A 13,475-nucleotide genomic window follows, 5' to 3' on the forward strand; every position below is an offset into this window, starting at 1 on the left:
TGAACACCTTCACACGCGAGCGGCGAGTCGCTAGCGGGTGTGCAGGCGGTTGAACTGCACGCTGCGTGGGGGGGGGGGGGCGTGATAGAAAAGGGGGGAGGGCAGGCGCCGGGCTAAGGAAGAGGAGCGAAGTGCCCCCCCCCCACCTCCAAATTTTAGTTATTTATTCGTCAAGTTCAATGTTATAAAGTGAACAACACTGAACTTGAACAGGAACGAGAGACTCAATCAGAGAGAGAGGGGTGGGGGTGAGGGTGGGGGTGAGGGTGGGGGTGAGGGTGGGGGTGAGGGTGGGGGGTGAGGGTGGGGGGGTGAGGGTGGGGGGTGGAGGTGAGGGTAAGGATGGGGGTGGTGGGGGGGGAGTCTTCAGATTCCGACAGAAGCAACGATGCCGATGTACGGCGCAGTGGGAGGGGGGTGGGGGTTGGTCGGTGAGGGGAGGGAGGGAGGTAGGTGGGATTGGTAGGTGGGGAGGGGAGGTGAGGGAGGGAAGGAATTCCAGGTGAGCGGAGCTGCGACGAGGAGGATGAGGATGATGACAATAGATGAGGAGGATGACTATGATGTGGATGATGGGGTTGCCAGGAGGAACGTGCGATTGGACGACCGAAGGTGAGTGTCACTTTGCTCGCGCCAGGACCCATGCGAACCACGACTCTGCGCCCCGTGCAGGTGTCCGAGTTGCCCCGCTTGTCGTGAATGCGGCACTCGGGCGCACTGCAACCTGAAGGTTATTCAGTCGCGTGCCCCGACGATAAGCAAGACGACGAAGAAGTAGACGAAGACTAAATGAATGAAGACGTGAACCAACTTCTACATGGAGGGCAAAAGAGACACTGCGTCCTTAATTTATCATTGGAATCTCCAATTATACCAGAGCACGCATCTCAGAACAAACAAGCTGTCGCTAAACAGGGACTCCGATGATCCCCCACCCCTCCCTCCCACCTCCCTCCCACCTCCCTCCCACCTCCCTCCCACCTCCCTCCCACCTCCCTCCCACTGCGCCGTACATCAGCATCGTTGCTTCTGTCGGAATCTGAAGACTCCCCCCACCACCCCCACCCTCACCCCCCACCCTCACCCCCACCCTCAGGCCAACCCTCATGTTTGCATAGACCACAATACCCTGCAGTCATAATGCAAACAAAAAACATAACTCTGATAATGTATGCACTGTCCTTGAAGTTGATTGGTCCACACCCGAGACAGCTTTCCTTAGAGCCTAGTCTCACATGGGTTGGACCAGATGACGCCAAAAGGCGCACAACTCAAAGACAATGCACCATCAGAGTATGAGAGCTCGGGGTAAGCATTTACACCATTGGAATCTCATTTGCCAGTAAATACATGATAATTGGTGTTTTACCCTTCTATCTGGCAACAAAACTGACACCTTTTTTACAAGGAGTCATGTTTGCATAGACCACAATACCTGCAGTCATAATGCAAACAAAAAAAACCATAACTCTGATAATGTATGCACTGTCCTTGAAGTCGATTGGTCCACACCCGAGACAGCTTTCCTTAGAGCCTAGTCTCACATGGGTTGGACCAGATGAATATTTGCATTATGACTGCAGGTATTGTGGTCTATGCAAACATGGCTCCTTGTAAAAAAAGGTGTCTGTTTGTTGCTAGATAGAAGGGTAAAAAAACAATTATCAAGATTGGAGCCGTTGACGCGAAACGCGCGAGAAAGATTGTGTTCATCAAATGCGGGCAACCCCCTCGAGTTACTTGGGTCTCCGTGCTTTCGCTTGGCTTGCTGGTGCCGAGAGCCACCCCACCCCACGACCCCCCCCCTCCCCCCGGGATCTTCACGCTGATCACGAAAGGCTGCTCCACAAATCCCAGCCAATGCTCTTAGTTCAGTGTTAGTCACTCATTTTCATGGGGGGAGAGATCGAGGCTAGGGAAGCTACTTGCGCCGGTAATACATCATCGATACTAGAGGGGGTTTCTTTGAGGTGGAGGGGGGTTAGATTTACGTGTCATTAAATGTGTCGTTAATCCCACCACCACCCGACACAGCCAACTAGTAAGGGTTGTCACGTAAACAGAACGTGGCCATTTAAAGCGTTCGTGACTGCAGGGATTCATCTTCTTGGTTCTTTCGGTAAAGTCACGTAGAAGGGAAGTAATAAAATAATAAAAATAAAACATAATAAAATAATATAATAATATAATATAATAAAATAATATAATAAAATAGAATAATTTATTATAATAATATTTTATTTTGTTTTATTTTTATTATTGTATTACTTCCCTTCTACGTGACTTTACCGAAAGAACCAAGAAGAAGAACGTGGCCAATTCGTCACTAGCACAGCACGCCGGTTATGTGTCGGAGAGCCAAGCCACAACATTTACAATCCGAGAAGACATCATCGGTGTGTGGAGGGGACGCCACACCGTTTGAAATCGCCGGGAGTTTGACAGCAGCACGATGATGATGATGGGGGGGGGGGTCACACTCTGTGTATTGTCAGGGACCGCATGTTAGGGGGCCGCACTGAAGGTCACCAGGGGGGGTTGGGGCGGTGACCCGCGATCCTTGCGACCACCAAAAACGCCGCTTGCCCGGCTCAAGTCACCGAGGCTTCGTCGTTTGTCGCCGAACGCGACGATACTTTTCAGGAGCGCGTCTCCGCGAGTGCTGGCCACGTCACAAGGTCCAGCCCCCCCCCAAACAAAACCAGCCGCGTGCCCCCCACCCCCCCCACCACCACCACCAACCCAACGCCACCTCCCCTCCAGTGCCTCGCACGTGTCAGCGAATTCTGCCGCAGCACGGCGCAAAGCGTCCACGCGAGCGGCTTCGAAGTCGTAAAATTATCTCCGTGGCCACAAAAGGAGGGGGGTGGAGGGGACGGGAGGGAGGGAGGGGAGGGAGGGAGGGAGGGAGGGAGGGAGGGAGGGAGGGAGGGAGGGAGGGGAGGGGAGGGAGGGAGGGAGGGAGGGGAGGGAGGGGAGGGAGGGGAGGGGAGGGAGGGGAGGGAGGGGAGGTGCCTTCGCCGCTATGGTGCTGGTAGCGCAGCAGCAGGGGATCTGGTGATGGGTTTTTTGAGGGTGATTTGTGTTTCTTGTTGGTGTCTATGAACACAGTAATACACAATGGGACTAATGTTACACGGAAAACCCGCGTTATATCTTTGATTAAAAAAAAAGGAGGGGAGGGAGGGGAGGGAGGGGAGGGAGAGAGGGAGAGAGGGGGAGAGAGGGGAGGGAGGGGAGGGAGGGGGAGCCGTGAATGTCGCGGCTGCCGCGCCGCTATGCCTCGCCACACGCTCGTGTCGACTGCTAAAATAATCTTTCCAATACAAACGCTAATATTAACCCGGTCGCCCGACGCCTGGATCGGCAGCTATGAAGGAGCGGGCTCGGAGCCACGGTTAATTTGGTTGAACAAAGTGCTAAATTCATTTATACGTATTTATATATATACACACACGTGCGTGTGCGTGCGCGTGCGTGCACGCATATTTGAAATAACATGGAATGGAACATGTCCGAGAGAGAGTGCGAGAGTGGAGACATCCACGGATGGAGATGGAGCGATTTTTGTTGTTGTCATCGGTTCCGGAGTCACCAAATCACCGCGATTCCCTGCCCAAATAAGCACCAAGGTTGATTGACAAGCTCGTCAGCCGTTCACGCAGCCCTCGGGTAACGGCGGTGGTAATTCCGCATCCCTTTCCACTGCCGGGTGACGAGTACATTATCCACAGGACAGGCAAAATGTTGACGGACGCAGAAACGTGGTACTCGTTTTAAGCATTTTAGCGCCACCCCTCTCCCCCTCCCTCCTGGGAGAGATGATGAGCCGAGTCGGTCGCTCTACCGCTAAGCCACCACACCTGGGTCACCACACCTGGGCCACCACACCTGGGCCGGATTTGCTGCAGGTGCCGGGCAGGCGATTGTTAATTACGCCGCGTTAGATCGGGGAGGAGGAGGGCCTTCTTGCTGCGGTGGATGGAGTGTGGTCGAGGGTGATAAACGCGTGGACGTGGTGGGGTAGAAACTTAATTTGGAGCTTTCGTGACTGCAGGAATTATTCTTTGGTTCTTTCGGTAAAGTCACGTATAAAGATACAATAATAAATTAAATTAAATACTAGCATACGACGTTTCGATTGCAACACAAGCAATCATCATCAGGTATAAATTAACTAGAAACACAAATCTGGTATACTTAGAAATGTAATGTAATACAACAGAGAGTCGGATAACATAACCGTCAACACCCTACCTGGTTGATTACGTTCTTCCTGAGAATGCTAAATTTGAGAGAGAGATTAAACACAGAACCAGAAACATAGACAGACATATAAGCAGACAGATATCACAGAGATACATAGAGAGAGAGCAAACATAGGCACAAAAAGAAACTACGCCTCTGTGTCGAGGCCTTAAATCGAGAAAGGGGAGGGCGAGGGTGGGGGCGGGAGGGAGGGGTTAGAGAGTGGTGGGGTTGCTTGGTTTTGGTGAGAATGCGCTGCTGCTGTTGCTGAGAAACCCTGGCGCACCCGGGTTCGAGTCCCGGTCACGAGTCACATCGGCGGCGATTGGCACGATTGGCTACGTACGGTGCGAAAGAAATTCAACATATATACAGAGAGACATAAACAATATTCTGGATCTACACCCCCCCCCCCCTCCTCCTCCTCGCAAAAGCCAACTTCTTAACTAGTAAATACCTATTTAAAGCTTTCGTGACTGCAGGGATTCATCTTCTTGGTTCTTTCGGTAAAGTCACGTAGAATGGAAATAATAAAATAATAAAAATAAAACATAATAAAATAATTCTCACGACGTTTCGGCCACAACGCAAGCAGCCGTCCTCAGGTGAAGAACAGGTCTGTCGGAAAGACAGCGTCTGAATGAGACGCTGAATGAGACGCTGTCTTTCTGGCAGACCTGTTCTTCACCTGAGGACGGCTGCTTGCGTTGTGGCCGAAACGTCGTGAGAATTATTTTATTATGTTTTATTTGTATTATTTTATTATTTCCATTCTACGTGACTTTACCGAAAGAACCAAGAAGATAGTAAAAGACCATCGTGGTGAAGTATGGTCAAACAACCCCCATGATCAACAACCCGGCGTTGGATGTTTGTTTACATTTTCCATACCGCGAGTACACAAATGGGGTCTGCGACGCGAACATTTTAGCCAAGATTCGTTTCGCTCGGGCGCAAACGTGACGACTGTGTCATTGTAAACAATGATCGTGAATGTGACAATGATTGTGAATGTGATCATGATCGTGAATGTGAGCATGATTGTGAATGTGATCATGATCGTCAATGTGATCATGATCGTGAATGTGATCATGATCGTGAATGTGATCATGATCGTGAATGTGATCATGATTGTGACAATGATTGTGAATGTGATAATGATTGCACAGATCATAACGATGACGGTGGTGGTTATGATGATTGTGATGTTGGTGGTGACATGAAAGGCTGTGATGGTCGTGATAGGTGACATTATACTTGTGAGTTGTGTAAATGCATTCAGTGCGAAATCGTATCCATAGCCGTCAACCCACGCGGTTTACTCCGTATTCTTGTGCAGGTAAGTCGAGTTTTCAGGTTCACACGGCGTTACAGCCGTTTCATTACGGGCAAAAAAGAAAATTGTCTCTGCGTTTGTGTATCTCCCTTGTGATGGGACTTTGTCGGATGAACGTTGAGGTTAATAAGGGGGAAGGGGTGACCAACAAGGTCTGAATTGGTCTGTAACAAGCTAGGCACTGATAAGGGGTTGACAGAGAATTGCGTATATTACATGCGCATTATACCATACTGCATATAATACTGCAGCAAAACTCCACTTTCGTGATTTACATTCCCTAATCGTCGTCGGCAACATCGTCATGCGTGGCTAAGTAATTCAGGCGCGAGTCCCGTTCACGAGTACGACAACTCGGACGAGTACGACCGCGAATGCTACCGTCACCGTAGAAGCCACGGTGACGAGGAGATGTTAACTACCTCGCCTGGTACACAGGAGGTCGTGAGTTCGACCCCGACCCTGACGCCTGCTGTATATTTGGAGTTTGCGTGTCTCTCTCTCTCTCATCATCATCACGGTGGCTAGGAGATGTTAACTACCTCGCCTGGTACACAGGAGGTCGTGAGTTCGACCCCGACCCTGACGCCTGCTGTATATTTGGAGTTTGCGTGTCTCTCTCTCTCTCATCATCATCACGGTGGCTAGGAGATGTTAACTACCTCGCCTGGTACACAGGAGGTCGTGGGTTCGATCCCGACCCTGACGCCTGCTGTATATTTGGAGTTTGCGTGTCTCTCTCTCTCATCATCATCACGGTGGCTAGGAGATGTTAACTACCTCGCCTGGTATGCAGGAGGTCGTGGGTTCGACCCTGACGCCTGCTGTATATTTGGAGTTTGCGTCTCTCTCGCTCTCATCATCACAGTGGCTAGGAGATGTTAACTACCTCGCCTGGTATACAGGAGGTCGTGGGTTCGATCCCGACCCTGACGCCTGCTGTATATTTGGAGTTTGCGTCTCTCTCTCTCTCATCATCACAGTGGCTAGGAGATGTTAACTACCTCGCCTGGTATGCAGGAGGTCGTGGGTTCGATCCCGACCCTGACGCCTGCTGCTGTATATTTGGAGTTTGCGTGTCCCTCTCTCTCTCTTTGCGTAGTAACGTGGATTGTTCTCTCCACATTAAGAATCAACGTCACGCGTTTAGAGTAATTGTCGACTGCTATCAATGTCCACGTGATAAGCCACTTCGCTGAGCTCTTATTTGTGGCCAGATCGAGTCTGACAAGAGAGCCAATCAGCTCAGTGCAGGGCCTTACCTGTAACAATAAAACAAATAAAGAGTTTAGTTTAGAGGCTCCGACTCCACGTGACGACTCGTCACGATCATCGAACGTCCGTGCCGAGTTACGTAATTTGCCAGTGCGTATTGCCGCGAGCGGTGGCGCAATGGTTAGCGCACTGGTGCTACGAACCACCCGGGCGACCCCGAGTTCGATTCTCGCTCACAGCCCCAACAACATCGATGCCGAATAATTATCGAATCGCCCCCCCCCCCCCCACGATGTCTACTCTCGCGGTGCGGTGTGTAAACATCACCGCTGGGTTGGGCCTTAACAGGCGCTCGCTAACAAGCGCAGTCTGTTAAGGCTATCTGGGGACTCCGTCAAACGTGTCTGCAGAGACGTTTACCGCACCGGTGTGCTGTACTAGTAACTAATTGGTCACGTTCTGTTTACGCGACAAACTTTTAACTAATTGGCTGTGTCGGGTGGTGGCGGGTTTAACGACACATTCATATATTCACGCGCAAAAAAATCTCTATTGTGGATGATATCAATCGCGAAAGCCTACCACGTGCTGAACTGGTACACCAGCACGAGACAGTGAGAAGACAAAGGCGGCCGGGCACAATGCGCACAGCGCACGACCTCATCGTGCCTGTTCGCTAACAGCAAACAGTCTGTATGGCTATGGGGCGAGGGATCTGTGTGCTGTTGTTGTTGTTGCTGACTATGTGAATAAGCGCTACGATGAGTGTCTTCGTGCGTAATGTGCAAGCCCCCCCCCCACCCCGTCTGTCGAGACCTCTTCAGCGCGTCATCGTGAAGTGCACTTGCGTGTTCGCGATGACACAACAAAGACAAATATTCACCCCCCCCCCTCTGTGCATCCTTCAACAGACTGTTGGGGCAAGTGCTGTGAGCGAGCACCTACGAAGGCCGAAAAGGCACACGAGCGTGGTTGGGTGGCCACAACACCACGCCCGGCCGTCTTTGTATCCCCAGTGGCGATGTTTACTGCACACCGCGCCAGGTACGCATTTGAGGCCCAGGACCGGTTCAGACAATCGTCACCGGTGTTGGTGGCCGTGAGCGGGAATCGAACTCGGGTCGCCGGGTTCGTAGCGCAGCGTAGCGCAACCCGCTCCACTGCCACTCATCGCATGTACGCATGTGCACATGCGTGAACAGTACATGTTGATGTCTGCTTCATACGTGTCTTCTTCATACCGCACGCGAGTGTGTGTGTGTGTGGTATGACTCTGCACGTGGGTTCACCTACTCGCCCACCCGACCCGGCGACTCGTAATTACGCGTTCAGAGTGATGCGCACGCCGCGTTCGTCGCGTTCGTTCGGGTCGCCACCTTTCCCAGAGAGCAACACCCGGGGGACGGTTCTCAGACAGCCTGGGTCGAACTCTGCAGCTTTCCCGACGAGATCGTCAGCACAATATCACCAAAGATAAACAAAGACAAAGATCCCCCAGAAAGCCTGAACAGACCGTTGGGGCACCTATGAAGGCCGGAACGGTACACGAGGGGATGGGTCGCCAGCATCACGCCCGACCGCCTTTGTCTCCCTAGTGGCGATGTTTACTACACACAGCACTAGGTGGGTGGGTGAGTGAGTGGGTGAGTGAGTGGGTGAGTGGGTGGGTGAGTGGGTGGGTGAGTGAGTGGGTGGGTGGGTGAGTGAGTGGGTGAGTAGGTGAGTGAGTGGGTGGGGAGTGAGTGAGTGGGTGAGTGGGTGGGTGAGTGAGTGGGTGGGTGAGTGAGTGAGTGGGTGGGGAGTGAGTGAGTGGGTGAGTGGGTGAGCGGGTGAGTGAGCGGGCGAGTGAGTGGGCGAGTGAGTGGGCGAGTGAGTGGGTAAGTGAGTGAGTGGGTCAGTGAGTGACTTGGGATATGAATGAGTGACAGAATGAATGAATGAAGGAGTGGGTGAGTGAATTCAAATGAATGGCTGAATCAGTGTGCGAATTAATAGGTTGGGTGGGGAGCGGTAGGTGCAGCGGTCCGTGAAGATTATCCGAACCAGCACTGGGTCTCCCCTAGGTGGCCTCGGCCTCAAATGAGTACTTGTTGTAATAAGGACGTGTACACATCGCCACTGGGGAGACAAAGGCGGTCGGGCGTGGTGTTGGCCACCTACCGTTGTTGTGTGCCGTGTCGAGGTGCTCGCTAACAGCACTTGCCCCAACAGTCTAGTGAACAGGTAGGGTGGGGTGAGGGTTGCCACCTGAGCCTCCCCAAGTGGCAATTGTTGAGCAAAACATCGCACCGGGGTCGTCATTTGAGGCCGAGTGGACCTAGGTGGAGGGCCCAGGAGCGCGTCAGACGATCGTCACTCGCTTGAGCGGGAATCGAACTCGGCTCGCCAGGTGATGTCGTGGCGCGGCGCGCTAACCATTGCACCACCGCTCCCCCGTCGTCACGAAGGACACGGACGCGGCACGCGCTGTCTTTGATCGTCCCGGCTCGAATCGGGACAGGTGGCAAGCGCCGCGAGCGCGCGTCCACCAAACCAATCACCCAGTGGGCCGTCAACTCTCAAACTCGTTGTTGCTCGATAACAACAACATCATCATCATCGGCCATGCAAGGAAGGCAGAGATCCATAGATTCGCAGAGCACCGTGTACCCCACATAGGGAACAATAGAACTCACACAGACACCAATGGACTTACATAGAGACCCATATGCAGTACTCACACTGGGACCCAATATTCACCACCGAGTGCATTATACTCATATATACACCCACAGACTCACACAGAGACCCATATATAGTACTGACTGGGACGCATAGACTCACATCGAGACACATAGACTCACATCGAGACCCATAGACTCGCATATACACCCACTAGCTTTACTACCCGGCTTCGCCCGGGACTTGAATTCACCACGCCCGGCGATGTTCACACAGGACCCGAGTTCCTCGTTTGAGGCTGAGTCGACCTAGGGGAGGCCCAGGACCGGTTAAAATAATCGTCACCGGTGTGGCGCGGGAATCGACCTCGGGTCACCGGGTTCGTAGCGCAGCGCGCTAACCACTACACTACAATGCGTTACGCTTCCACATGCGCGGGTCACATGACAGATTTGACGTCACCGCTAACTTGCCGTGCAAAAAATATATACATTATTGAGCTCCCCCCCCCCAAAAGTGTCTTTTAAAAATGTTTGCATGGTGTACAGTCTAGAAAGTACCCACATAGCAAATTTCAAGTGTATTGCATGTCGGGAAGTACGCTAAACATTTTGAACAGGCACACATAATCACAACTTTGCCTTTTATATATATGGAGATAAACTCACATCGAGACCCAGAGACTCACATCGAGACCCACAGACTCGCATATACACCCATAAACTCGCCTCGAGACCCATAAACTCACGGGTTGTTGACTTGGCAGATATGACTGGCAAAGGATGAACCACCAACACCACCAACACCACGAACACCACCACCACCACCAACACCACGAACACCACCTGCATGCTTCCTCACCCTGCGGGCGTTTCATCCACCCGGCGCTCCGCTCGCTGCTGTGAGCGTCGCTCCTCCGCCCTCTCTTGTAACCTCGCCCTCATCATCATCATCCTCCACATGCCCCTGCTCATCCCCATCATCATCCTCATCATCCTCATCCCCATTCTTCTCATCCCAATAATCATCGGCTTCCTCCACTTCCTCCACATCCTCCTCTTACTCCACAACCACATCATCCTCTTCTTCATAATCATCATCATCCTTGTCATCATCTTCCTCCACATCCTTCTCTACATCATCATCATCCTCGTCATCTTCCTCGTCGTCATCATCATCATCCTCGTCGTCATCATCATCCTTGTCATCATCATCCTCGTCATCCTCGTCGTCATCATCTTTCTCGTCGTCATCATCATCCTTGTCATCATCATCCTCGTCATCATCATCCTCGTCGTCATCATCATCCTCGTCGTCATCATCTTCCTCGTCATCATCATCTTCCTCGTCATCATCATCTTCCTCGTCATCATCATCTTCCTCGTCATCATCATCTTACTCGTCATCATCATCTTCCTCGTCATCATCATCTTCCTCGTCATCATCATCCTCGTCGTCATCATCATCATCGTCATCATCTTCCTCCACATCCTCATCCCCATCATCATCATAATCATCATCCATCCTCATCCTCACCTAACCCCCCCCCCCGCCCCCAATCAAGGCACCCTCCTCACCTGCGTCATGAGGCGGTCGGCCCCGGTGCTCTCCTCGTCCTTGAACACGATGTCGGGGTTGTAGTTGGGCGTCAGCTCCCGGAACCTCTCGGAGCCGCGCGCGATTTTCCCCTCGTAGCGGCCGCTCGCGCCCAGCGTCTTCTCGGCCACGTTGGGCACGAACTGCTTGTAGGCGAGCGGCGTCAGCTTGCGCGCCGGGCGCCACCGGCCCCCGTTCAAGCGACCGGGTCCGCAGGACTCTGCCGGCTGAGGCGCCAGCAGCAGCAGCAGGAGCAGCAGCAGCAGCAGGAGGATGCTGACAGACAGCGGCGGCATCGGTGATGAGGAGGAGAGCGACGCGCCCCGCCGATGGGCGAGGAGATGGTCCAGGTGGCGACAATCTCGCCCCATGCTGCCGCCGCCGCAAGATGTCAGCTGGGTGCCCGGCTGTGTGCTGCTGCTGCTGCTGGATGGTGGTCGTGGTGGTGCCGCTACAGCTGCTGACGACGGTGGTGGCGGTGGTGGCGATGGCGCTGCTACAGCTGATGATGATGGTACAGATGGCGATCGTGTTGTGGGTGGTGCTGGTGGTGGTGTTGGTGGTGACAATGGCGATTGTGTTGCTGCTAACGATGATGCCTGTGGTGATGCTTGTGGTAATGTTGTGTTGGTCATGGTGACACTGATGGTGATTGTGTATTGCTGATGGTGATGATGGTAATTGTGTATTGCTGATGGTGATGATGGTAATTGTGTATTGCTGATGGTGATGATGGTAATTGTGTATTGCTGATGGTGATGATGGTAATTGTGTATTGCTAATGGTGATGATGGTAATTGTGTATTGCTGATGGTAATGATGATGGTGATGATGGTAATTGTGTATTGCTGATGATGATGGTGATTGTGTGTTGCTGATGGTGGTGATTATGGTACTTGTGTATTGCTGATGGTGATGATTATGGTGATTGTATATTGCTGATGCTGATGGTAATTGTGTATTGCTGATGATGATGGTAATTGTGTATTGCTGATGATGATGGTAATTGTGTATTGCTGATGATGATGGTAATTGTGTATTGCTGATAGTGGTGCTGCTGCTGCTGCTGGTGATGCTGCTGAACCTGTTGCTGCTGCTGCTGCTGCTGCTATTACCACCGCTGCCGCTGTTAATGGTGGCGGTGCTCCCGCTGCTGATAACGATATCGCTGTTGGTGGTGGCTGAGTTGTCGGTGAATGCTGCAGGCTGCGTGCGCGCGTGTCCCTCCGTCTCTGTCCGTGTGTGTGCGTGTGGCCAGTACCAAGACACAAACCAGCAAGCAGCCCTCCTCACACACAAACCCAGGGGCCAAAGCAACCGGGCACGCCTATTGTTGAAGCGCTCTTGCAGAAGCGCACACCACTCGCCCCGAGCTGCCAAAGCCGCCTTGTCTGCTGCTGCTGCCGCTGCTGCTGCTGCTGGGGCTCTCAACCGCAGTCCCTCGGACTCGTGGTTGCAAATGAAAAGTTGGAGCCCGGCGCTGTGCGAAGAGTGCCGCGCCTGGGAGACCTCCACCACTACCTCCTCCACCAACACCTCCACTACCACCTCCACCACCTCCTCCTCGTCTCTCGTTCTCTCTCTCGAGCGAGCGCGTTCTGGAGGACGTTGGAGAGAGAGGGGGGGGGCTGCTGGAGCTGGAAGCGGCGCTTTTGAAGCTGGCGGGGCGGGGTGTGTGGAGGGGTTTGGTGGAGGCGGTGGCGGCGGCGTGGGAGGGAGGGAGGGGAGGGGGGAGGCCGTGAGCGACACTCCGCGCTGGTGGCTGTGACCCCACCCACGGCAGCCCTGCGAGTGTTTTTATATCGCGCACGCCGAAACCACCACCACCACCACATCGGCTACATCGTCACTCAACTACCCAGCCACCCAGCTACGCCGTCACTCAACTACACAGCCATTCAACTATCCAGTGACTCAACTACCCAGGAAGTCAATTACGCAATATCTCAACGACTCACTAACTCAACTACCCAGCCATTCAACTTCACAGCCACTCAACTATTCTCTGACTCAGCTACCTAGGCACTAAACTACCTTCTCGCTCAACTTGGTGTTACGTGAGCGGGAGTCGAACTCAGGTGTTTGCTGGGTTCGTAGCGCAGCGCGCTAACCACTGCGCCACCGCTCCCCCACACCTATGCACACACGCAATCAGCAACATCCCCACCCACCTATATACTCACTCATATGCATACCTATCCACCGACTTACGCAATCACCTACCAACTCATTCATCTTAACGAACCACTCAGCCACCCACTCATCTACACACCGACCCACTCACCTGCCCAGCGACTCAACTATCTACTCGCCAATCACTTGCCGATACACGAACTCCCACACTCGTTTACACATCCACATACAGACTCACTCTCTCATCCACAAACCACTGACTGTCTCACCCACCCGTCCACCTAAC

General features: G+C 52.8%; 1 protein-coding gene across 1 annotated transcript in view; it reads right to left on the bottom strand.

The window, feature by feature from the left end:
* Positions 1–11,405, bottom strand: part of LOC144724659 (uncharacterized) — a 17,078-nt gene extending 5,673 nt beyond the window's left edge. Inside the window, exon 1 of the mRNA XM_078603958.1 lies at positions 11,038–11,405. Within this exon, the coding sequence (XP_078460084.1) occupies positions 11,038–11,352 (315 nt within the window). The 5' untranslated portion in view covers positions 11,353–11,405. The remainder of the gene's footprint in view (positions 1–11,037) is intronic.
* Positions 11,406–13,475: the final 2,070 nt, after the last annotated feature.

This window comes from Lampetra planeri, chromosome 21 (genome assembly GCF_965212315.1).
Source record: "Lampetra planeri chromosome 21, kcLamPlan1.2.h2, whole genome shotgun sequence".
NCBI classification, from domain to species: domain Eukaryota; kingdom Metazoa; phylum Chordata; class Hyperoartia; order Petromyzontiformes; family Petromyzontidae; genus Lampetra; species Lampetra planeri.